This window comes from Oncorhynchus kisutch, linkage group LG17, assembly GCF_002021735.2.
Source record: "Oncorhynchus kisutch isolate 150728-3 linkage group LG17, Okis_V2, whole genome shotgun sequence".
In the NCBI taxonomy this organism is placed as follows: Eukaryota; Metazoa; Chordata; class Actinopteri; order Salmoniformes; family Salmonidae; genus Oncorhynchus; species Oncorhynchus kisutch.
Window position 1 is genome coordinate 15,491,532 of NC_034190.2, and position 25,301 is coordinate 15,516,832.

At 43.2% G+C, this 25,301-nt stretch overlaps 3 protein-coding genes across 4 annotated transcripts; 2 read left to right on the forward strand and 1 right to left on the reverse strand.

Annotated features, from left to right (window-relative positions):
• The first annotated feature begins 5 nt into the window (after nt 1–5).
• LOC109887700 (protein naked cuticle homolog 2) lies at nt 6–14,558 on the forward strand. The gene is made up of 8 exons (XM_031795174.1): nt 6–246; nt 362–388; nt 472–557; nt 11,407–11,467; nt 12,248–12,327; nt 12,477–12,572; nt 13,050–13,326; nt 13,466–14,558. Exons 1-8 carry the CDS (start codon nt 222–224, stop codon nt 13,978–13,980), a joined length of 1,167 nt encoding a protein of 388 aa, XP_031651034.1. The 5' UTR covers nt 6–221; the 3' UTR covers nt 13,981–14,558.
• A 952-nt stretch (nt 14,559–15,510) lies between these two features.
• On the forward strand, nt 15,511–20,407 carry lrrc14b (leucine rich repeat containing 14B). The gene is made up of 3 exons (XM_020505058.2): nt 15,511–15,960; nt 16,239–16,867; nt 19,118–20,407. The coding sequence occupies exons 1-3, from the start codon at nt 15,685–15,687 to the stop codon at nt 19,791–19,793; spliced, it is 1,581 nt and encodes a 526-aa protein (XP_020360647.1). The 5' UTR covers nt 15,511–15,684; the 3' UTR covers nt 19,794–20,407.
• Nucleotides 20,408–20,409: 2 nt separating this feature from the next.
• Nucleotides 20,410–23,376, reverse strand: LOC109907224 (cytochrome b-c1 complex subunit 7-like). Of its 2 annotated transcripts, none has more exons than XM_020505062.2 (4): nt 23,252–23,376; nt 22,268–22,336; nt 21,975–22,141; nt 20,410–20,612 (listed from the first exon to the last, which is right to left on the reverse strand). In XM_020505062.2, exons 1-4 carry the CDS (start codon nt 23,268–23,270, stop codon nt 20,535–20,537), a joined length of 333 nt encoding a protein of 110 aa, XP_020360651.1. In that variant the 5' UTR covers nt 23,271–23,376; the 3' UTR covers nt 20,410–20,534. The 2 variants fall into 2 exon arrangements, with proteins under 2 accessions (XP_020360651.1, XP_031651035.1); XM_031795175.1 differs by having other exon boundaries at nt 22,268–22,333; nt 23,252–23,312.
• Between the last annotated feature and the right edge of the window lie 1,925 nt (nt 23,377–25,301).

The following is a 25,301-nucleotide window of genomic DNA, read 5'->3' on the forward strand; positions in this document are numbered from 1 at the left end:
TCTGTCCATATTGCGAGCACTTTCCCAAAGCTTCGGTCCTCTTGTTTACCTCAACCAACTTTAGCCTATCTCAACCCTCGAATAACTTGATAGGAAAATGGATATATCGGTGCATACAGGATATAACTGTCTTTGTTGTTATCAATGGGAGATGATGAAGATGTCTTGGTCAATTCGCAAATAGATGAAGGTTCAAGGCACAAGAGGAAATACCACAAAATATGGGCAAGCTCCAATCAAAACATGGTAAAACTTGGTATTTAGATTATTTTCAGAGGCTACTGTAAATCTCTTCATAACCAAAATATAACAGTATTTTCTTTCTATATTTTATGTTTCCATTCATGCATCATTTGGATAGCCTGTAAACGCAGAGAAAATCCTGAAGGTAAGAATCACCTATTCAGAAGTATGTCTCTCAAATATAAAATGTTATGCAGGGTATAGACTATTTCTTATTTTGTTTTGTAGGTGGTAGTTTTGCTGCCAATGTGCTCACCTGTCAGGGAGAGTGGGAACATACTGGTCTCCACACCCACACAATCAGATTTAAGCAGGTACAGTGCATTATAATACAGTTGATATATTTTACACCTGAGTTGAGATATGATTAACATTTTGTCACTTTTGCAGATTTCAGAGAGAAGGAGAGAGGGGGGAGATACACATAGAGAGAGAGAGAGAGAGAGAGAGAGAGCGAGAGAGGGAGAGAGAGAGAGAGAGAGAGAGAGAGAGAGAGAGTGTGTGAGAGAGAGTAACATGCCTTTACCTCAGAAAGTCAGTTACCTCATCACAAATATCAATATCAATATCAAGTTGTCCTCTGTAGCTCCGTTGTGTAGCATCATGATAGTGGGAAAAAATGTATGCACGCATGACTGTATGTTGCTTTGGATAAAAGTGTGGCTTTTTCTTGGCATAGAAAAGCCTGTAAATGGATAGCAACACAGACGTGTGTCATTAGAGTGGAGAGGCTTGAACTTAGATAATGATGCTAATGAGAACCAGAATGGTGGAGGTCTGTGACAGGGCAGATGAATGGACCAAGGCCTCCTAGAGTGGGAGGGGTAAGAACACCAATGGACATGTAAAGGTGGCTCTTTTATAAGACAGAGGGAGGTCAACTGACCATTCTCAATATTGAGGACAGGATGTTGTTGTATTCATCAATCTTTATACCAAAATCACAACCAAAGTATGTACCATCTAGGGTTGGTAAATTGGTAAACAACAAATAACATTGAGAATTACTGTCTTGTCAGTCTTGTTAATATCCATCAATTGAATAGAGGACTGATACTGTCAGTCACCACTTTGGGCTCATATTGTGTCCACACAGGTATTCACACTGGGGTTCACACTTTGGTTCACACTGGGGTTCAGTCAGTCTCAGCCAGGTCTGCTCCAGCCCAGGATAATAAACTAGCCTACACCCTCCCTCCCTCCCTCCCTCCCTCCCAGTCCCAGCCAAGGCAAGGCAGCCACAGGACCATGGCTCACAGCCAAGCCAGGGACATGAAAGGTGTTTGCAAAGAGGCTTTTTTTCTCCCTGCTCCTTCCTTTGCTCTCTCTGTGAGAGGAGGCTGTCATGTCGGTGTGAAACGCATATGGCCGCCGTCCAGAACAGCGGGGTCTTTCAGTGCCGCCATACTGAACCTACACATCTGGTCCTTGTTTTCTGACTGCAACAGAGACAAGCTGTACTGACAGTGAAGGGAACAAGGTATGGTAGGCGTTGTGTCTGCTGGTGGGTGGACGGCCCTCACATCACAGGCGGATGGTGGCACGTTAACTGGTGAGGACGGGCTCATAATAATGGCTGGAACAGAATGAATGGAATGGTATCAAACACATGGATTCCATGTGATTGATACCATTCCATTCACTCCATTACAGCCATTGTTATGAGTCGTCCTCCCCTCAGCCTCCTCCTGTGCCTTAGATGTTGGCCTAATACTGTTAATGAGTTCATCAGGTTTAGAGAGCTGTAGGGGCTTGAGAGTCCTATACAACATCATGTAACATAGTGAGAGTCCTATACAACATCATGTAACATAGTGAGAGTCCTATACAACATCATGTAACATAGTGAGAGTCCTATACAACATCAACATGTAACACAGTGAGAGTCCTATACAACATCATGTAACATAGTGAGAGTCCTATACAACATCATGTAACATAGTGAGAGTCCTATACAATATCATCATGTAACATAGTGAGAGTCCTATACAACATCATATAACATAGTGAGAGTCCTATACAACATAATGTAACATAGTGAGAGTCCTATACAACATCATCATGTAACATAGTGAGAGTCCTATACAACATAATGTAACATAGTGAGAGTCCTATACAACATCATCATGTAACATAGTGAGAGTCCTATACAATATCATCATGTAACATAGTGAGAGTCCTATACAACATCATCATGTAACATAGTGAGAGTCCTATACAACATCATGTAACATAGTGAGAGTCCAATACAACACCATGTAACATAGTGAGAGTCCTATACAACATCATGTAACATAGTGAGAGTCCTATACAACATCATGTAACATAGTGAGAGTCCTATACAACATCATCATGTAACATAGTGAGAGTCCTATACAACATCATCATGTAACAGTGAGAGTCCTATACAACATCATGTAACATAGTGAGAGTCCTATACAACATCATGTAACATAGTGAGAGTCCTATACAACATCATCATGTAACACAGTGAGAGTCCTATACAACATCATCATGTAACACAGTGAGAGTCCTATACAACATCATCATGTAACATAGTGAGAGTCCTATACAACATCATCATGTAACATAGTGAGAGTCCTATACAACATCATCATGTAACATAGTGAGAGTCCTATACAACATCATGTAACATAGTGAGAGTCCTATACAACATCATGTAACATAGTGAGAGTCCTATACAACATCATATAACATAGTGAGTGTCCTATACAACATCATGTAACATAGTGAGAGTCCTATACAACATCATGTAACATAGTGAGAGTCCTATACAACATCATGTAACATAGTGAGAGTCCTATACAACATCATCATGTAACATAGTGAGAGTCCTATACAACATCATGTAACATAGTGAGAGTCCTATACAACATAATGTAACATAGTGAGAGTCCTATACAACATCATCATGTAACACAGTGAGAGTCCTATACATCATCATGTAACATAGTGAGAGTCCTATACAACATCATCATGTAACATAGTGAGAGTCCTATACAACATCATGTAACATAGTGAGAGTCCTATACAACATCATGTAACATAGTGAGAGTCCTATACAAGATCATATAACATAGTGAGTGTCCTATACAACATCATGTAACATAGTGAGAGTCCTATACAACATCATGTAACATAGTGAGAGTCCTATACAACATCATGTAACATAGTGAGAGTCCTATACAACATCATGTAACATAGTGAGAGTCCTATACAACATCATATAACATAGTGAGAGACCTATACAACATCATGTAACATAGTGAGAGTCCTATACAATATCATCATGTAACATAGTGAGAGTCCTATACAACATCATGTAACATAGTGAGAGTCCTATACAACATCATCATGTAACATAGTGAGAGTCCTATACAACATCATGTAACATAGTGAGAGTCCTATACAACATCATGTAACATAGTGAGAGTCCTATACAACATCATGTAACATAGTGAGAGTCCTATACAATATCATCATGTAACATAGTGAGAGTCCTATACAACATCATGTAACATAGTGAGAGTCCTATACAACATCATCATGTAACATAGTGAGAGTCCTATACAACATCATGTAACATAGTGAGAGTCCTATACAACATCATGTAACATAGTGAGAGTCCTATACAACATCATGTAACATAGTGAGAGTCCTATACAACATCATCATGTAACATAGTGAGAGTCCTATACAACATCATGTAACATAGTGAGAGTCCTATACAACATCATGTAACATAGTGAGAGTCCTATACAACATCATCATGTAACATAGTGAGAGTCCTATACAAACATCATGTAACATAGTGAGAGTCCTATACAACATCATGTAACATAGTGAGAGTCCTATACAACATCATGTAACATAGTGAGAGTCCTATACAACATCATGTAACATAGTGAGAGTCCTATACAAGATCATATAACATAGTGAGTGTCCTATACAACATCATGTAACATAGTGAGAGTCCTATACAACATCATGTAACATAGTGAGAGTCCTATACAACATCATGTAACATAGTGAGAGTCCTATACAACATCATATAACATAGTGAGAGACCTATACAACATCATGTAACATAGTGAGAGTCCTATACAATATCATCATGTAACATAGTGAGAGTCCTATACAACATCATGTAACATAGTGAGAGTCCTATACAACATCATCATGTAACATAGTGAGAGTCCTATACAACATCATGTAACATAGTGAGAGTCCTATACAACATCATGTAACATAGTGAGAGTCCTATACAACATCATATAACATAGTGAGAGACCTATACAACATCATGTAACATAGTGAGAGTCCTATACAACATCATGTAACATAGTGAGAGTCCTATACAACATCATGTAACATAGTGAGAGTCCTATACAACATCATGTAACATAGTGAGAGTCCTATACAAGATCATATAACATAGTGAGTGTCCTATACAACATCATGTAACATAGTGAGAGTCCTATACAACATCATGTAACATAGTGAGAGTCCTATACAACATCATGTAACATAGTGAGAGTCCTATACAACATCATATAACATAGTGAGAGACCTATACAACATCATGTAACATAGTGAGAGTCCTATACAATATCATCATGTAACATAGTGAGAGTCCTATACAACATCATGTAACATAGTGAGAGTCCTATACAACATCATCATGTAACATAGTGAGAGTCCTATACAACATCATGTAACATAGTGAGAGTCCTATACAACATCATGTAACATAGTGAGAGTCCTATACAACATCATATAACATAGTGAGAGACCTATACAACATCATGTAACATAGTGAGAGTCCTATACAACATCATGTAACATAGTGAGAGTCCTATACAACATCATCATGTAACATAGTGAGAGTCCTATACAACATCATGTAACATAGTGAGAGTCCTATACAACATCATGTAACATAGTGAGAGTCCTATACAACATCATGTAACATAGTGAGAGTCCTATACAACATCATCATGTAACATAGTGAGAGTCCTATACAACATCATGTAACATATTGAGAGTCCTATACAACATCATGTAACATAGTGAGAGTCCTATACAACATCATCATGTAACATAGTGAGAGTCCTATACAACATCATGTAACATAGTGAGAGTCCTATACAACATCATCATGTAACATAGTGAGAGTCCTATACAACATCATGTAACATAGTGAGAGTCCTATACAACATCATCATGTAACATAGTGAGAGTCCTATACAACATCATGTAACATAGTGAGAGTCCTATACAACATCATGTAACATAGTGAGAGTCCTATACAACATCATGTAACATAGTGAGAGTCCTATACAACATCATGTAACATAGTGAGAGTCCTATACAAGATCATATAACATAGTGAGTGTCCTATACAACATCATGTAACATAGTGAGAGTCCTATACAACATCATGTAACATAGTGAGAGTCCTATACAACATCATGTAACATAGTGAGAGTCCTATACAACATCATATAACATAGTGAGAGACCTATACAACATCATGTAACATAGTGAGAGTCCTATACATATCAACATGTAACATAGTGAGAGTCCTATACAACATCATGTAACATAGTGAGAGTCCTATACAACATCATCATGTAACATAGTGAGAGTCCTATACAACATCATGTAACATAGTGAGAGTCCTATACAACATCATGTAACATAGTGAGAGTCCTATACAACATCATATAACATAGTGAGAGACCTATACAACATCATGTAACATAGTGAGAGTCCTATACAACATCATGTAACATAGTGAGAGTCCTATACAACATCATCATGTAACATAGTGAGAGTCCTATACAACATCATGTAACATAGTGAGAGTCCTATACAACATCATGTAACATAGTGAGAGTCCTATACAACATCATGTAACATAGTGAGAGTCCTATACAACATCATCATGTAACATAGTGAGAGTCCTATACAACATCATGTAACATAGTGAGAGTCCTATACAACATCATGTAACATAGTGAGAGTCCTATACAACATCATCATGTAACATAGTGAGAGTCCTATACAACATCATGTAACATAGTGAGAGTCCTATACAACATCATGTAACATAGTGAGAGTCCTATACAACATCATGTAACATAGTGAGAGTCCTATACAATATCATCATGTAACATAGTGAGAGTCCTATACAACATCATGCTCATAACTCTTATTTAATTGTGTGACCCCTCACTGTCTCACTCACATATTTTTATGTATTCTTTTCACTCTCGTAATCATCTCTCAACACTTGGAAAAACCATTGGAGCCGTACTGAATGCCAGCTGCAGGGACATTTGTAACTCATTGTGGTAGTGAGGAGGTGTTAATGAAGTGTTGGTCTATGTTGCTGCCCGTCTGGAGCCTGTAATTAGGAAAGCGAGGCAGAGTCTGCCAGGTTCCTGTAATGAGACCAACATCCGCCATGTCTTTTTAATGGCAAATCAGTTGTTTTCTGTGATTCTGTTTTCCAGCCCCACCATTAACTGCTCCATGACACCATTGCTTATGTAACTGTCAGCAGGGGCCTTCAGTTTGTAGTGAATGATCAGTTCTTTTCCTGGGCACTTCATATGTGTGCCTGGCTGTCTGAGCTGATGTTCATGGTTTGTTCTCTTTTCAGTAAGGAAGTTTGATTCTAATGTCAATTATAAGGTCACATTAACCTCAACGTCCCGGTTGTGTTGCAGCAGAATCTAATAGCGAACTGTCTATCCTTGATTGTAGAGTGAGATATTTCACTTTTTCGTTTCACACCGTTGTTTCGGCTGTGAGGCCTCCGTCTGTGTGTCCAGGGTCTAGCAGTAACACCTATATTTTGTGTCAACATCCTGCAGCCTCAGCTCATAGACCCAGTGAGACACCAAAGGTCTCCATCACCCACCTCGGTCAGAGATCCCACTGTTAGCCATGGAACAATTACCCTTTTCTTCCTCTCTCTCTCCTCCTCTTCTGGCTTCTCCACTTCAAAAGGAGTGTGTGTGTGTGTGTGTGTGCATGTGTGAGCGTGCGTGTGTGTGTGCATGTGTGTTTTGTATAGAGTGTGTGCTGCGGGCACTGGTCCTAGACTTTCCTCTCTTCAGAAAGAGTAGCATATTTACCATGCATGAATTGAAAATAAACGGCAGCCATGTTTTGGAGTGAGGCCCTACTGCCTTTACTGTAAGGTGTCTGATCTCAGCAGCTATTGATTGTGATGTGTTCTTCCATTCTGTACTGGTTCTACTCCGTTTTCAGAAGTCATCTGATACAATGTTTGCAGAAAACCTTTAGGATGTGTCATCCTTATTTCAAACAGGATTTTAAACAATTCAAGACTTACCTCTATGTTGACATGCTGTATCTGTCCAATTACAGTAACTCCGGCGGGAGTGCTGAAAACATCACCTGATGGATTAACAAAGGCACATTTGATTATCAAATATGTTTGTCGAAATCAGGTCTGGATCATGAGCAGATATGAGAGCCAGAGATTAGAATGTACAAACACTAACAAAGACTGAGGAGAAACCAACCACATCGGGTAGCAGTTTACATCACAGTATGTCTAGTGTGTATGGATTTGTAACTGCAGTGTTGAAGAACTGGACCAGTCATTCTGTTGTGTTTGAAGAGGCCCACTGGGCACATACTGGCTAAATCAACATTGTTTCCATGTAATTTCAATGAGATTACGTTGAACCAACATGGAATAGAAGGTGAATTTACGTCTGTGCCCAGTGGTGGGAATTTTCCTTCCAACCCTCCTCGTATTGTTTCTGTCCTGTTTGTTGCCCCAGAGGTTTCGATTCATTATTCAATCGGCTGTAGACTGTTCAGACTCTGGACTCTGTGATCATATTTGGGCTGAGATCGCCTCCCAGAATATTCCAGCTCTGAGCCAGGGAAGCTGGTTTTCCCAAACACAGATTGGATCGTTTGGGTGTCTTTCTCCCCCTTTCATGTTCGGTTACTTGGAGAACCTTCAAGTGATTTTGGAAACCACCCTGTTTGCTGGGCTGTTAGCTCAGACAGAAGGCTAGAGAGAGAAGAGAGGAGAGAGAGAGAGAGAGAGAGAGAGAGAGAGAGAGGAGAGGAGAGGAGAGGAGAGGAGAGGAGAGGAGAGGAGAGGAGAGGAGAGGAGAGGAGAGGAGAGAGAGAGAGAGAGAGAGAGAGAGAGAGAGAGAGAGAGAGAGAGAGAGAGAGAGGAGAGAGAGGAGAGAGAGTCAGAGAGAGAGAGGAGAGGAGAGGAGAGGAGAGAGAGAGAGAGAGAGAGAGAGAGAGAGAGGAGAGGAGAGGAGAGAGAGAGAGAGAGAGAGAGAGAGAGAGAGAGAGAGAGAGAGGAGAGGAGAGGAGAGGAGAGGAGAGGAGAGGAGAGGAGAGGAGAGGAGAGGAGAGGAGAGGAGAGGAGAGGAGAGGAGAGGAGAGGAGAGGAGAGGAGAGGAGAGGAGAGGAGAGGAGAGGAGAGGAGAGGAGAGGAGAGGAGAGGAGAGGAGAGGGAGAGAGAGAGAGAGAGAGGAGAGGGAGAGACGAGAGAGAGAGAGAGAGAGAGAGAGAGAGGAGAGGAGAGGAGAGGGAGAGACGAGAGGAGAGGAGAGAGAGAGAGAGAGAGAGAGAGAGAGAGAGAGAGAGAGGAGAGGAGAGGGAGAGAGGAGAGAGAGAGAGAGAGAGGAGAGGAGAGGGAGAGAGGAGAGAGAGAGTCAGAGAGAGATAATAAAAAGAAACCATGGTTCATCATGTCATTGAGTGGTGAGAACACTTTGACATCTCTACGCACAATGATCTGAAATTTCCCAATGCTTTGTTCCCGGAAGGCCAGCAGACCAGATTGGCGAGTTGGAGAGAGGCCTGATTCTATAGCTAGCTATCTAAGTTCTGGAGGCTAGAGAGGCATTTTCTTCCTGTGAAATTATCTCTATGTTTCAGCAGCCAAACCACCCATACAGACTCTGACTCCAGAATTTCCTCACCCAACTACAGCTCAACATCCAAATCCCTCCCTCTGTTCCCCTCCTCCAGAAATCTCTCACATCTGGTTTCTGTGAGCAAGGCCAGGCCTCTGAAATTGAGCACTTCTTAATGGTTATTCTGTGCCTGAGTCTGAAATCAACCCTTAACCCCTTTACAAACTTTTAATACTTGTATATCAACTGTATACCAACTTTCAGTTATTTATCTTCCTATTTTGTATATTGAAGCCGATTCACATAAACTCCTGCGATGAAGCAACCATCCTTCCCCATGCAGCCCCACCCCCATACGATCAACCACATATCCAGGTATTGGTTAACAGGAAGAGGGATGATCACCCACCTATCCAGGTATTGGTTGACAGGAAGAGAGTTTGTTCAAACAAAGCCCTGCACTGTTCTCTTCCCAGGGCTCTGCATTTTACTCTGACTAATGGGAGTGGGAGAGAGGGGGGCTACGGGACAGGATGCAAAAATTGGTGACACCCAGTACATCTGGGGTAGGGTTACCCCAGATGTACCCCCCCCCCCTCCCTTTCGGTCAGTAACCCTACCACAGATATAAGGGCCCGTAGCAGGCAGAGCGTGGCGGCCGATGGCAGGAGTTTGGCTGGGATGCTGGGTGAAGCCATCAGCAGTCAGGGTTATCTGTCAGCATTATCCTCTAAGACTCCACAGGCTCTTTGTTACTCTGTTGCTGTGGGCGACTGGGTGCTGTTCGGACTGTCTATGATGGAGAGAGTCAGACGCATAGATCCAATGTTTTGGTGCTCTCACTGTCATTTTCTGGCGGGTTTCTGACGTGTTGCAACAGAGTGTTGGATATCATATGCTCAGATCTTGATAGGTCTTGCTAACACATGCAATATGCTCTGCACCGTTCAAGGGAACACCTAGTTTCAAAGTGTAGGTACTCGCCAAGCAAGAAGTACCCAGTGGAATTAATTGAAGCTAATATCCATCTTGAGCATTTTTGAGCCCATAGGCATTATAAATAGGTTGTAGTCTCAGCAGGTTCATGAACATAGTCTGTACATTTACCACGTGTTATTGTTTCCATATGAGACGCTCATTTCTACTCATATATGGGAACTCGGTGGGTGATATTACTTTATTACCAAGAGTGACTTAATGGATCTACTTTTACTGGATAGAGTGATGTCACAGCTGGCATGGCCAGGGCATGACTGCCTGCCTGCTCTAACAGTAAATTCACCCTGATAGGTTCTACCTTTCTCCCGTGCAATATTCCATCTCTGCTTTATACTAGATTAAAATAATATAGAATAAAACACCTAGAATAGAATAGAAAGTTGTCTTCTGCATCTTCTGTATATTTACATTTGATTCTGAGGTAGATTTGAGCAAATGTCAGCCTTTTTTGGACTCTGATAGCAGAAGTAGCTCTTCATATGTTAGGAAAATAGACCCTGACAGATTATATCTCTCAGTAAGGCCAGATTAGAAACCAGAGACAAACAGCCCACTGGGCACAGATGTCAATTCAATGTCTATTCCACGTTGGTTCAACGTCATGATTCAACCAGTGTGTGCCAAGTGGGAGAGAAGGTCAGTCATCTGTCTGCGGCTCCTGTGTTCAGGGTGGTTACGTCTTGACCTTCTGTTCCCCATTCTGTCCCATGTGACAAGGTTCCGGGGTTCTCCGCTGACCTTCAGTACCTCAGCTGTAGAACACACTGTCTCATTGAGTGGAGGAGATCAGGGGTCAGATTAGAAGCTCAGCTTTCATCCCAAAGGGGAAATGAATCACTACTGGTACTCTACTTGTTACTTGTATATCTAATTCGTGTGTGTGTGTGTGTGTGTGTGTGTGTGTGCGTGCGCATGTGTGCATGTGTGTATTTAGAGGCGGATGTGCTGTGTCTGCATTACATCTGATTAGAACACATTATACATTCATATCGCTTTATTACATTTATCAGAAGTTGAGGTGTGATGCTGGTTCTCACAGTATTACTTACCCAGATGATGACCAACAATAGGCCTCCAGACGATCAAAGATTTCCTGCTCTCACATCACTGAGGCACTTATTGCTTTGTTCTCCCTCTCTCTATTCCTACCCCACTTATGCAATGTTTTCTCTCCTAATTCTCACTTGGTCCATCCCTCCTCTCCCTCTTTTTCCAGGAGTTGTGCAGAAGGGAAGTGAAGGATGAGCAGGTCCTGGACCATAAGTGCCCCCTACAGGGTGAGTAGAGAAAGACGGCTCAGTGGATCAGGCTGATCACATTACTGTTGCACTGATTCAAATCTAGCATGCATTATAAACTTAAAATCATACTCAATGATTCAAATGTTTGATTCAGTATGATTCATATCTTTACTAAGCATACCCCTTTCTTGTCTGGGAAAAAGGACATTTGTTTTATATTTGTACGCAAATGCCTTAAACGTGGGATACTATGTGTGTATTATCGTCTGTAAACAGCAAATACCCATTCAATGAGAATGTGATAGGTTGAGTCGACACAAGCATTCCCAGCCCAAGGCTAATGAGAATGTGATAGGTTGAGTCGACACAAGCATTCCCAGCCCAAGGCTAATGAGAATGTGATAGGTTGAGTCGACACAAGCATTCCCAGCCCAAGGCTAATGAGAATGTGATAGATTGAGTCGACACAAGCATTCCCAGCCCAAGGCTAATGAGAATGTGATAGATTGAGTCGACACAAGCTTTCCCAGCCCAAGGCTAATGAGAATGTGATAGATTGAGTCGACACAAGCATTCCCAGCCCAAGGCTAATGAGAATGTGATAGGTTGAGTCGACACAAGCATTCCCAGCCCAAGGCTAATGAGAATGTGATAGATTGAGTCGACACAAGCTTTCCCAGCCCAAGGCTAATGAGAATGTGATAGATTGAGTCGACACAAGCATTCCCAGCCCAAGGCTAATGAGAATGTGATAGGTTGAGTCGACACAAGCATTCCCAGCCCAAGGCTAATGAGAACGTTGTGTGTTTTTCACAGTGGTACTGCCACCAGAGGAGAGGGAGAGCTCCATCCACGTTCCATTCAGACAGCCCAGGAAGAGAAACAGCCATGTTGACGTGAGCTTCAAAAGGACAATCTATATAGAATCTATGTAGATAACATAGTAGTTTATTACTGCTATATACAGTAAAGCAGGGGTTTGTTTGATGAGAATAATATGGTACAATTGTGTTTGTTCATCCGTTGTGTTTGTTCATGGTTACAGGACACAGAGTGCACCGTGGTGTTGGAGGATGACACTCGGCAAGAGAGGGTTTTTACACTGTATCACTTTGACAACAGCGGTAAAGTCACCAAGCAGGTACAGCATCTTCACACGCCGACAACAAGCAACTGTTGCACATAATACGCTTTCTCTTCAGATTAACATAACTATGCTGCCCTGCTAATGGTGTGTGTGTGTGTGTGTGTGTGTGTGTGTGTGTGTGTGTGTGTGTGTGTGTGTGTGTGTGTGTGTGTGTGTGTGTGTGTGTGTGTGTGTGTGTGTGTGTGTGTGTGCGTGTGTGTGTGCGTGTGTGTGTTTGAGGATGTGTTTCTGTATTTGTGTGTGTGCGTGCGTGCGTGTGTGTGTGTTTGAGGATGTGTGTGTGTGTGTGTGTGTGTGTGTGTGTGTGTTGGTGTGTATGATGATGTGTTTGTGTGTGTATGATGGTGTTTGTGTGTGTATGATGATGTGTTTGTGCGTGTATGATGATGTGTTTGTGTGTGTGTGTGATGATGTGCACGTGTGTGCGCGTGTATGTGCCTGGCTGAACAATGATGTGTGCGTGTGTTACAGGATATGTGCAGTCTCATGCAGTCCATCTATGAGGTGGTTGAAGCGTCGGCCAAGCAGCCGTTCTGTAGCAGCACAGCCCTGAAGGTCAAACTGGTGGTAGGCCCCTCCAGCAGCTCTGGCCAGGGCTCTAGAACAGGTGACAGAATGGAGGTCCAGCAGGAGGAGGCTGGGAGCCCAGAGAGGATTTTTCACTGTGTGGATGAAAACACAGAACGCAGGAACCACTACTTAGACCTAGCTGGGATAGAGAACTATTCCTCCAAGTTTGACAATGCAGGTAGGTACACAATGACAATTTTCAGCACTTTTGAGGCACTAAAGTCAACATGTTTTTACTGAAAATACACCAAAGATGAATGACATTCAACAAAGAGAAATGGCAACATAACATGATGTTTGTTGTCCATCCTCTGCAGACGCCCCCTCTCGGGAGCCCAGAGTGGACGCACGCTCAGACCAGCAGCACCGCTCAGTGTTGGTAGGGGAGAACTGCGGCGCAACTGAGTCAAGAGGTAGGGGCCTCTCCTTCAACAGGTCTCTCAGGGGCCACGTCAAGGCAGTGGGAAGAGACAGAGGAGGTGGAGGAGGAGGAGGGGGGGGGGGATGTGGGGGCAAATCAAGCAAGCTCCATGGCCACCAGCCCTTCATGTGGTGCCACTCCTCCCAGCCACACTTCCAGCCCCAACTCCCCTTACAGCACAGCCACAGTAAGAGGCTTCACTCCAGGGCCAGAGAAGCTGGGTCCCCCTCCAGAACCCTCCACCACCTACACCAGCCTGCTTCTCAAGCTCAGCCAGGGGGAGAGAGGGAGATGCTGCCCAGCCTGCCTGCCTTGTCTGGGGGCTTGGTCTCCCTGGCTCAGAGGCATGAGCACCACCACGAGCACCATCACCACCACCACCATCACTACCACAACCACCCCCCGACATGACTGCAGTCTGCACTCCACTCAGGGATACAGAGACTGAGAGAAACACCTCCCTGTGGTTTAGCCCATAGCTAGGGCCCTGAGCCATTCCTGGTCAGGTCAGGTGGGCCTTAGATATAGTATAGGGCTGTGGGACACCACCACTCTCCATGCTAAGAAGTAATAGCAACTCCATACAAAAATGAACTGTTATGCCTTGTATTGATAACTGAGTTTCATGTTGAATGTGCCATGTTGAATATGCTACTCACCTTTGGAAGCCCTCTAAACTGATGTTTCTTCTCAGGTTTTTATAGTGGAGGCACAGCTCATAATAATGGCCAGAATGGAGCAAATGGAACGGAAACCATGTGTTTGATATATTTGATACCATTCCACTGAATCCGCTCCAGTTATTACCACAAGCCCGTTCTCCCCAATTAAGGTGCCACCAACCTCCTGTGATTACAACTTACATTTAATATAATTAATGAATACCTTCATTAAGGCAAAGATTTAATCCGTTACATCCCTGTATTAGAGTTTATGCAGTATGTTTTGTATTGTTTGTATTTTGATGTATTAAAGCATGATACACTTTGCTTGTGTTCATTGTAGTGTGTCAATTGAAAAATACACCCTCTCTAATGAAGGCTGATGCTTTCAAATGTGGCAATATGAAAAATCTAAATAAAATAAAGATTTGCATGAAACAATAAAGCAATGCACACTGTTTACGGCGTGTGGAAGTTGTCACATGTGTTTCTCTCTCATGGCCAAAGCAAAACATTACATGCTAAGGCTCTAATACTTGTCATCAAAGTATTTGGAACACTGGAGGTTCCAGTGTTAGAACACTCTGGAGGTTCCAGCGTTAGAACACTCTGGAGGTTCCAGTGTTAGAGCATTCTGGAGGTTCCAGTGTTAGAACACTCTGGAGGTTCCAGTGTTAGAACACTCTGGAGGTTCCAGTGTTAGAGCACTCTGGAGGTTCCAGTGTTAGAACACTCTGGAGGTTCCAGTGTTAGAACACTCTGGAGGTTCCAGTGTTAGAACACTCTGGAGGTTCCAGTGTTAGAACACTCTGGAGGTTCCAGTGTACTCAAATGAATGTTTTCGTAACCGGTCAAGTTACGCTATGACGTCTGATCCACCGTTGCTTTGGTCTTGATAAACAGTTTAGCCTTCAGTAAATCTATCATTTCATCGTGAGCATGTTGCCAATGTTACGCTGTACAGCAGTAATGTACATGTACATGTGTACATGTGTTTTCTATGTTTGTTTACATTGCTTTGCTGTTATTGTCACTGGTGTTTATGTATAGATTGATTGCATAGACAGGTCATTTCAACGTTGGCGGTATGTAAGGATCTTGGGCCTCATGTTGTAAGCAGTAGGCTAGGAAAGGTTGTTGCTGCTCAGCGTTTGGTGTGGATTGTAAATAGATTCCCTGTTCACGAGTTGAAGGGAATGAGACGGCTGTTTCTAAAAATAGTCCTCCCACTCACCTACCACGTGCCCCAAGCCTCTCTTTCACAACATGATACCACAGCAAAACGAGGTCCAGACAGATATACAGTACTGGCAGAGACAAAGAATCAACACACAGAGAGACCCTCGGGGAGAGAGCAGCAACACAAACACATCCAGTTACAGGGGATGATTGGTTGATCCTAACACTTCAAGACCCAGACCTCGAGGACAGGTAGCACATAGAAGAGAGAGCCATGAAAAGTCTCAGGTTCCTCGCTGCTGAGGGGTTCGCCCAGAGTGGCCAGAGAGCAAGGGAGAACCTCAGTTGTGTGTCGTTCAACCTCTACCCGCTCCTCTTCAAGGCCTGCTACATGCACGAGATGGCCCTCCTCCTCCACGACCTCGTCCAAACCTGGCCCCTGCACGAGCTTAACCTGCAAAGGCTCCTGGGAAAGACCGTGGACTGCCAGGAGGATCTGACCTCATGTACCTGCCGGCTGTGCCTGGAATCTCTGTTGACTGGCCTGAAGGTAGGCTTACTATGTGTTCTGGTGTTATTTTCTTTAAAGGTGCAATCTATAATTTTCACTGGTCAAAAGTGCTACTTGTGAACTGAGGCACTGGGTCTTGGCCAATGTGACACGTTTTTTGTTTTCCTTCAAGTCTGGATGTGTTTGTAGTTACTTGAATTTCCACTGGGGCAATAAACATGTACAATTTACATCACATAAGGGCCTATGTGTTTGATTTGTAAGACAAATTCCCATTTTATGGCAATAAACTGCTAGATTCTATGTTCCATCTCCAGTCCTATGTACTGCGGCCCCCAGAGACCTACGCCAAGACCCTCCGTGTGGTAGACCTGACTGGGCTGAAGGACACAGAGCACCATTCCTGTACCTGTGGATCGACCCTGGGCCGCTGGGCTCGCACCCATCTCCTCACCCGCATGTGCTACGAGGTCATGGTGGCCATCGAGGCAGGTGACGCTGCACCCTCCGCCCTCGAGACTGAGGTGGACGTGCGCCTGAACGGCTTCGTCACTGGGCGGAACTACGAGGTAGTGGCCCAGGCCTTCCTGCTCCTCCGTCACTGCCCCTTGAAGCTGCGCTTCGTTGGTTTCCGAGCCGACTCCCTGGCCCTCAAACAGCTGTTCTACGTGCTGCGTGTGGCCCAACCGGAAGCCATGAGGAGACTCGAGGTGGTCCATAACGTTCACCTGGAGGCCCCGCACCTGGAGTTGCTGTTGTCCCGGATGGAGTTCCCCCAGCTGCAGTCCCTGACGCTGCCTGCAGGGGCGATGGACGTGCGAAGGCTGGGCTCGGATGAGGATGACCTGCTGGCGACCATTGGGGATCTGCTGAGCCGGCTGACTGAACTGACAGAGCTCTACATGGGCTTCTCCACCCTCACCGGACACCTGCGAAGACTGCTAAGGTGCTTGTGTGTGTGTGTGTGTGTGTGTGTGTGTGTGTGTGTGTGTGTGTGTGTGTGTGTGTGTGTGTGTGTGTGTGTGTGTGTGTGTGTGTGTGTGTGTGTGTGTGTGTGTGTGTGTGTGTGTGTGTGTGTGTGTATATATATTAGGTATTGATGTCTACTGTATATATAGCTCTGGGGGTGTCTATTCAAGCTGATGCATTCCCACTGTGGAATATCATAGCATGAGGGCTGCAGTACTCAGTGGCATTTTGTTTTTGTTGCTTGGCTGTGAGGGACAATGTAGACAGCTGACTGCTGCTAAATCTGCAGGTCGGCCAGAAACCAAGGGACACTCAACGGCTGACATTGTCTTCTTCCCAAACGGCACCCAATTCCCTTTATAGTGCACTACTTTTGACCAGAACCCTATGGGCTCTGGTCCAAAGTAGTGCACTTTGAAGGGAATATGGTGTCAATTACAGTGGACACTGAAATATCACTGAAGCCATGACCCAAAACAACAAGCAGACACCTGCACTTGTCCATTAATTAGACATGCATCGTAAAGCTTTCATATTGCCTTTGCTTTTTTTGTCAACATGCATGAAATGAGGAGCACACACACACATACAGTGGGGCAAAAAAGTATTTAGTCAGCCACCAATTGTGCAAGTTCTCCCACTTAAAAAGATGAGAGAGGCCTGTAATTTTCATCATAGGTACACTTCAACTATGACAGACAAAATGAGATTTTTTTTCTCCAGAAAATCACATTGTAGGATTTTTTATGAATTTATTTGCAAATTATGGTGGAAAATAAGTATTTGGTCACCTACAAACAAGCAAGATTTCTGGCTCTCACAGACCGGCTCCTCTGTCCTCCACTCGTTACCTGTATTAATGGCACCTGTTTGAACTTGTTATCAGTATAAAAGACACCTGTCCACAACCTCAAACAGTCACACTCCAAACTCCACTATGGCCAAGACCAAAGAGCTGTCAAAGGACACCAGAAACAAAATTGTAGACCTGCACCAGGCTGGGAAAACTGAATCTGCAATAGGTAAGCAGCTTGGTTTGAAGAAATCAACTGTGGGAGCAATTATTAGGAAATGGAAGACATACAAGACTACTGATAATCTCCCTCGATCTGGGGCTCCACGCAAGATCTCACCCCGTGGGGTCAAAATGATCACAAGAACGGTGAGCAAAAATCCCAGAACCACACGGGGGGACCTAGTGAATGACCTGCAGAGAGCTGGGACCAAAGCAACAAAACCTACCATCAGTAACACACTACGCCGCCAGGGACTCAAATCCTGCAGTGCCAGACATGTCCCCCTGCTTAAGCCAGTACATGTCCAGGCCAGTCTGAAGTTTGCTAGAGAGCATTTGGATGATCCAGAAGAAGATTGGGAGAATGTCATATGGTCAGATCAAACCCAAATATAACTTTTTGGTAAAAACTCAACTCGTCGTGTTTGGAGGACAAAGAATGCTGAGTTGCATCCAAAGAACACCATACCTACTGTGAAGCATGGGGGTGGAAACATCATGCTTTGGGGCTGTTTTTCTGCAAAGGGACCAGGACGACTGATCCGTGTAAAGGAAAGAATGAATGGGGCCATGTATCGTGAGATTTTGAGTGAAAACCTCCTTCCATCAGCAAGGGCATTGAAGATGAAGCGTGGCTGGGTCTTTCAGCATGACAATGATCCCAAACACACCGCCCAGGCAACGAAGGAGTGGCTTCGTAAGAAGCATTTCAAGGTCCGGGAGTGGCCTAGCCAGTCTCCAGATCTCAACCCCATAGAAAATCTTTGGAGGTTGCCCAGCAACAGCCCCAAAACATCACTGCTCTATAGGAGATCTGCATGGAGGAATGGGCCAAAATACCAGCAACAGTGTGTGAAAACCTTGTGAAGTCTTAACGTTTGACCTCTGTCATTGCCAACAAAGGGTATATATCAAAGTATTGAGATAAACTTTTGTTATTGACCAAATACTTATTTTCCACCATAATTTGCAAATAAATTCATAAAAATTCTACAATGTGATTTTCTGGATTTTTTTTCTCATTTTGTCTGTCATAGTTGAAGTGTACCTATGACAAAATTACAGGCCTCTCTCATCTTTTTAAGTGGGAGAACTTGCACAATTGGTGGCTGACTAAATACTTTTTTTGCCCCACTGTACAAACAATTGATAACATTGCAAAATAGTGAACATTTACTGCAATACATTTCTGACCCTCGGCCTTGTCCACAGCCCCCTGATCACCCCACTGCAATGCCTGGAGCTGGCCAACTGTCACCTGAACCGAACAGACATGGCCTACCTGGCCAACAGCCTGCACAGCGAGAACCTGGTCAGTCTGGACATAAGTGGTCATGACGTGTGCGGCCTCTTCCCCACCACCTTCATCAAGCTGCTCCAGCGCTGCGCCGCAACTCTCCACAGCCTCACCCTGGAGGACTGTGACCTGGAGGACGAACACATGGACATCCTGACCCAGGCTCTGGCTCCCTGTCGCGGCCTGGAGGAGCTGAAGATACTGGGCAACCCTCTGAGCGCCATGGCCCTGCGCCACCTCTTCTCCATGCTGGCCGCCGGGTTCCCAGCCCTGAGGTACGTGGAGCTGCCAGTGCCCAGGGACTGCTACCCCGAGGACGTTTCCTACCCCATGGATGAGACGGTGCTGCTGCAGTACGACAGGGAGATGTTCCAGGACGTCAGGGGTCAACTGATGGGGATCCTTCAGGGGGCGGGGAGGGGGAACGTAGAGGTGGTTACCCCCTTGTTGGGCGCTTATGACGCGGATATCAATGAGACCAGTAACGAGCTGGGGGTGTCCATGGTGAAATCCTTCAATAGCGTCATTGGAAACTTTATTGATACAATTACAGCCCTGGACAACAGGAGATCCAACAAAGAGGTTGATTAAAGTTCAGGTAGAATACCAGAGGGAGGGTAATAGAGGGTTAATAGAGCAAGGGTTTGTGCAATATAAGTGGTTCATCTCAATTGTCTATAGTGGCTTCCCACTTAATTTCCACTGATCAAAAGAAGTCTAAGAAATCAGTGCAAATAAAGGGAAGGAGACAGAGAGAGACGGCTTTAGACTATTGGGATGACTGAAGGCCTTGAGTAATTTTTCTATCCATACGTACCAATTCATCTGTACTTGTAACAGATATTTTGACAAATGTATTGCCCCATTATCAGGGGATTTTTTGACATGCAACTGGACCTAGATTATAGTATAGATTGAATTGTCCTTTTGGTCTTCCATTCATGAGTGGCAATTATAGTAAAGCATTGAATGCTTATTTAAGAATAGTACTACTTGTATACTGAACATGTATTTACATGTACTGTATATATTTCAGTTTATATGTATCTTGTATATTATGACATTTATATGTGACCAGAGTGAAAGTGCTATACAAAAGTGCTATAAAATGTGGGATTAAACTGACTTTACTGTAAATACAACTTTATTACTGTGGGGATCAAATCCTGGTTTGCTTTAAAAAATAAAAATCCTTCTCACTCACATCTTTTGCAAAAATGTACATTTTTAATAAGCAGTCTTCCCATAGGGTAAACTTTATTTTAAACATTACAACAGAGGACAACAATAAACCAGACCAAAGAGAAGGAACAGCAGCCCTCCAGATTCATCTCATTTCTTCGACCACTCCTCAACCTCTTTCCTCTCACGGATGACCTCTTCCAGGTAAGGCTCCAGGTAATGTACATCCTATGGAGAAAGGTTAAACACAAAAACAAGGTTAATTCTGTACATTTTCTCCCACCACCTCTACCAGATGTGGTTTTTAGTATAAAAAAACATCTGGTAGACATTAAACAGCTTTATAGGCGTCTCCAAACTCCTCAACAATTGGCAAATTCCAATCCAACCTTAAGTCTACTCCTACATGCTTCATGTTGATTATTCAAGTAGTGTAGCACGATATGAGAACAATATCACCTCTGACAGGCTAGATTTTGTCCTTCATCACATGCCATAACATCAACTGCTGTGAAACTTCTGACATATCTTCTATTTCCTCAGTGATATCTCAAAGCCCTTCCTGTACACAAACGATTGATTGTGAGATTATAGAGCCCAACAGTAGAGGTGTCATAATACCCATAAAAGCTAGCGGTCAAACAGGGAAATGATTCCAAACGTTTCTTCACCATTCATTTTTCCCATAGGGGATTTTAGAAACACTTCAAATAAGGGCTGTTTTTCATGTAGGCTTAGACTGGTGTGACGTTCTGATAACCATGTAAATATCTCTCAGACAAGGTGACTTATCAATTTATTCGGTTCTATTTACTCTCAGATTCGAAAATGCTAATTGCACCAAAGTAGACATCATGTAAAACTACAAATCCCTGCAAGCTCCTGCATGTCATCTCTAGCTGACACCTTTACTAACAGGTGTTGTGTCAATTTAAAACATGCGAAAGACAGTTCACAGAATTGTCCCAAAAAATGTTGCTAATTTATTCATTACTACAGTTAGCTAACATTAGATAGTTAATCCAGAGATTCTTGCAGTCTCGTCCAGATCATCATGGCATTTGAAGTTCTTTATGATAGCCACATTAGCAGCTAATTAGCGTCTCATTTGGGTTCGAGGGGGGTAAATAGAGGTGAATATATTGATAAAAGTCACATTGTCCTAGAGTGATTTACACGGTTATCAAAAAAGTAACCTTGTCCTAGAGATTTACACTTATCAAAACATCATGCCAGGTTAAGCCTACATAAAACACAGACCTTAGTTTAAGTGTTTCTAAAATCCCCTATGGGAAAAATGAATAGTGGAAAGATGATTGGAACCATTTCCGTTTGACCGCTAGGTTTTATGAGTATTATGACCCCTCCACTATGGTACTCTATATGCACTGTACCTCAAACTTGGGTTCAAATAATATTTGAAATCTTTCAAATACTTTGACCGTTTGCTCTAGCCTGCCTTGAGTGCCAGATGGGCAGGGTTGAACATTTTGGGGATATTCTATAGGTCCATTATGCCAGACAAGCTCAATCAAACACAGAGAAAATAAATTATATTTCAAATGGCATTTGAGCCCAGGTCTTCCATACCTCCTCATATTGAGTCCACTGTTCCTTAGGCAGAACTGCCTGCTTCATGGACAGGTCCAGGGCTCTCTTGAGCCTGAACATCCTGTCATTGTACACTTTCTCTGGGAGCCTCCGCAGGGCTTCTTTCACATCGCCATCCTCATGGATCGTGTCATCACGCAACAGACCTGGAACCAAAACAAGCACCACACAGTGTCAGTGAACTGAAGATTATATATGTTTCTAAGACTGAGTGAAAAGATTTATCTGAAGACCCTCACAGATGGCCCCAAAAAAAAGACTCCAAGACTTGCCAATTTTGTTGAATCCGGCCGCATTGTAGTACCATTTACGGAAGCCGACCAGGAGTCTGCCGGTAGCTGCTGTGTGGGAGGCCAGAATAAGAGTCAGATCATTTGCTGTCAAGATTTGGCTTACTAAAACACAGTTAGAAAAGCAGTTGCAATCACTGCAGTACAAAAGCAACAAGACACCAAGTCATGTTCTCTATTCATTTAAGAAGATGCTTAAGTAGATGAACTAGAATTCAGATGATTACAGAACTAGGGGCTTGAGGGAGGGTTTGACAGTATTATTTGGGACAAACCAAGGAGAGTATCCCAACTGCAAACATTACATTTGTGGTGGATAACTGGATAGAGTGCTAGTAGATCACATGACATGCTGTTATTATCTACAGAGTACTAGCTATGTGGGAACTGTGCGATCTGGACATATTTCTGACATCGAGGTGTACAGGAAGTATGGAGAGAGGACATCAGACATGATAATCAATGTCAGTAGTAATACCGGGTACTGTTAGCTAGCCAAGTTGAGCTGGCTAGTATGCCAATTTATCTTGCTTTGTTTAAGTTTTAGCTAGCTAGATGTTTATAACTACCAAGTTAGCTAACGTTAGCCACTGCATCTAGCTAGGCAATGGATGTTGCTTAGTGTTTGACAATCGTCCATCTGTACTGGCGTGGCGTTTGAAAGTTGATCAGACCGAAGCACAGCTTTACCTATCAATTGAAAATGCATTTGACATATATTACATTTAAAGGTTAAATATGTCACTAGCAGTCTGGAGCACACCACTGAGCTCTCCCTTGATGTGTCATAGCTAGCTTAACATTAGCTAGGACACTCAGTAGAGGACACGACAAAGGAGATCTCAAAAACATGGATTTGAACACACCAAAATACCACAAAACAACATCCCACTTTACTCAATAATATGTGCAATGTTTCATCTCGATTTTGGGCTAAATAAATGCTTAAAGACAGGTGACTTTTACCTGGTGCCCTCGACCCCATGTTGTTCTGTCTAAGGTAAAACGAATCAGTGTCTCGTCAGCAACACTAAGAAAGTACTTCCGAGTTAGGGAATTTCAGGAAAATTTCACAATATAGGTCCCTCACATACTAGTAGAAAAGTACCATTAACCAATATTTATTCATGATGCATGACAAATAATATTTAAGTGACGTTTGCATTAAATGTGGGTTTTAAAACATGTCACAAGGTCACATAAATTCCCCTCAATACAAATCATGCATATGATAGCACAGGAGGCTGTTGCCACCTTGTGGGTGAGAACAGGCTTGTGATAATGACTAAAGCGGAATCAGGAAACATGGTTTCCAGGTGTTTGAAGCCATCCCATTTATGCCATTCCGGACATTATTATGGGTCGTTCTCCCCTCAGCAGCCTCCACTGTATGGTATGGAGAAAATCATATTATTTGTGCTGATGTAAAAGTGGGGTGGGGAGTACTCAATAGGGTCTGTAGAATCTATGTAATCAAATCAAATCTTATTTGTCACATGTGCCAATTACAACAGTGAAATGCTTACTTACAAGCCCTTAACCAACAATGCAGTTTTAAGAAAAATAAAAAATAAACCTAAGAGATAAGAATAACAAAAATTAAAGAGCAGCAGTAAATAACAATAGCGGGCTATATACAGGGGGTACCGGTACAGACAGAGTCAATGTGTGGGGGCACCGGTGTCGAGGTAATCGAGGTAATGTGTACATGTAGATAGAGTTATTAAAGTGACTATGTATAGATAGTCAAATGGTTTCATTTCATGGATCTATGAATAATATGGAGTGTTGCTGGACTTTTACTGTGGTCAAACAGCTTAAAATGGGGTGCTTGGACACTATACTACAGGAGGTTGGTGACACCTTAATTGGGGAGGATGGTTTCATGGTAGCGGCTGGAGCAGAATAGGTGGAATGGTATCAAATACATCAAACACATGGTTTCAAACGCTCCGTTCCAGGCTTTATTATGAGCCATTCTCCACTCAGCAGCCTCCACTGCAGTGTAAAGTATAACTACAACACTGTACAGGAAAAACAATTATTTGTGCTGATGTATAAGTGGGGTGGGGAGTACTCAGTAGGGTCTGTAGAATCTATATATGGTGTCATTTCATGGGGTTCTGAAAAATATGGAGTTTTGCTGGGTATTTAGACCAGAGTCCCCCATGAAATAACACCATATAAAGATTCTACAGACCCCTAGTGAGTAACCCCAACCGCACTTTTACATCGGCATGTAGAATAGTTTTTTCTCTATAAGCCCATATGTAATTTATAGGCTTAGTGTATTGCATTGGGACCAATGGAATGGGTAGAGTAGAAAGTGCTGCTAGGTATTTAGACCACAGTCCCCCATGATAACACCATATAGATTCTAGTGCTTGATCAGTATGGTGTGTAGAATATTATGTTCTTTACATTAATTTACTTAAGCTCGAACCATTTGTTCCTTTTTATTTTTTGGATGATGTGTTTATTATATTGTTAGGTATTACTGACCTGTTGGAGCAAATCTGCAAATCTGTGCACTTGACCAATAAACTTTGATTTGATTTATGTGCTCCACCTTATAATATACTTTATCCTATATATTTCCCATTTATTATTACAAGTTACTCCTTATGAAGAGCTTCAAGTCCCCTCCACATCACCAACAAACTATCATGGTCCAAACATACCAAGAGTCGTGAAGAGGGCTCAACAACGCCTATTCCCCGGCAGGAGACAAAAAGATTTGGCATGGGTCCCCAGATCCTAAAAAAGTTATACAGCTGTCTCCCGAGTGGCGTAGCAGTCTAAGGCTCTGCCTCACAGTGCTAGAGGCGTCACTACAGACCTGGGTTCGATCCCGGGCTGTGTCGCAGCCACCTGTGATCGGGAGACCTATGAGGCAGCGCACAATCGGCCCAGCGTCGTCTGTGTTTGGCTGGCCGGGATGTCCTTGTCCCATCGCACTCTAGCGACTCCTTGTAGCAGGCCGAGGGCATGCACGCTGACTTCGGTCACCAGTTGT

Coding starts and splice junctions, on each gene's coding strand:
- LOC109887700 (XM_031795174.1), top strand. CDS start 222: ATGGGCAAGCTCCAATCAAAACATG. Junction 12,328..12,476: donor AGAGAAACAGCCATGTTGAC/GTGAGCTTCAAA, acceptor TCATGGTTACAG/GACACAGAGTGCACCGTGGT. Junction 13,327..13,465: donor CTCCAAGTTTGACAATGCAG/GTAGGTACACAA, acceptor CATCCTCTGCAG/ACGCCCCCTCTCGGGAGCCC.
- lrrc14b (XM_020505058.2), top strand. CDS start 15,685: ATGAAAAGTCTCAGGTTCCTCGCTGCTGAGGGGTTCGCCCAGAGTGGC. Junction 15,961..16,238: donor CTCTGTTGACTGGCCTGAAG/GTAGGCTTACTA, acceptor TTCCATCTCCAG/TCCTATGTACTGCGGCCCCC. Junction 16,868..19,117: donor CACCTGCGAAGACTGCTAAG/GTGCTTGTGTGT, acceptor CCTTGTCCACAG/CCCCCTGATCACCCCACTGC.
- LOC109907224 (XM_020505062.2), bottom strand. Junction 22,142..22,267: donor GGCCGGATTCAACAAAATTG/GCAAGTCTTGGA, acceptor TTTTGGTTCCAG/GTCTGTTGCGTGATGACACG. Junction 20,613..21,974: donor AGTGGACTCAATATGAGGAG/GTATGGAAGACC, acceptor CTTTCTCCATAG/GATGTACATTACCTGGAGCC.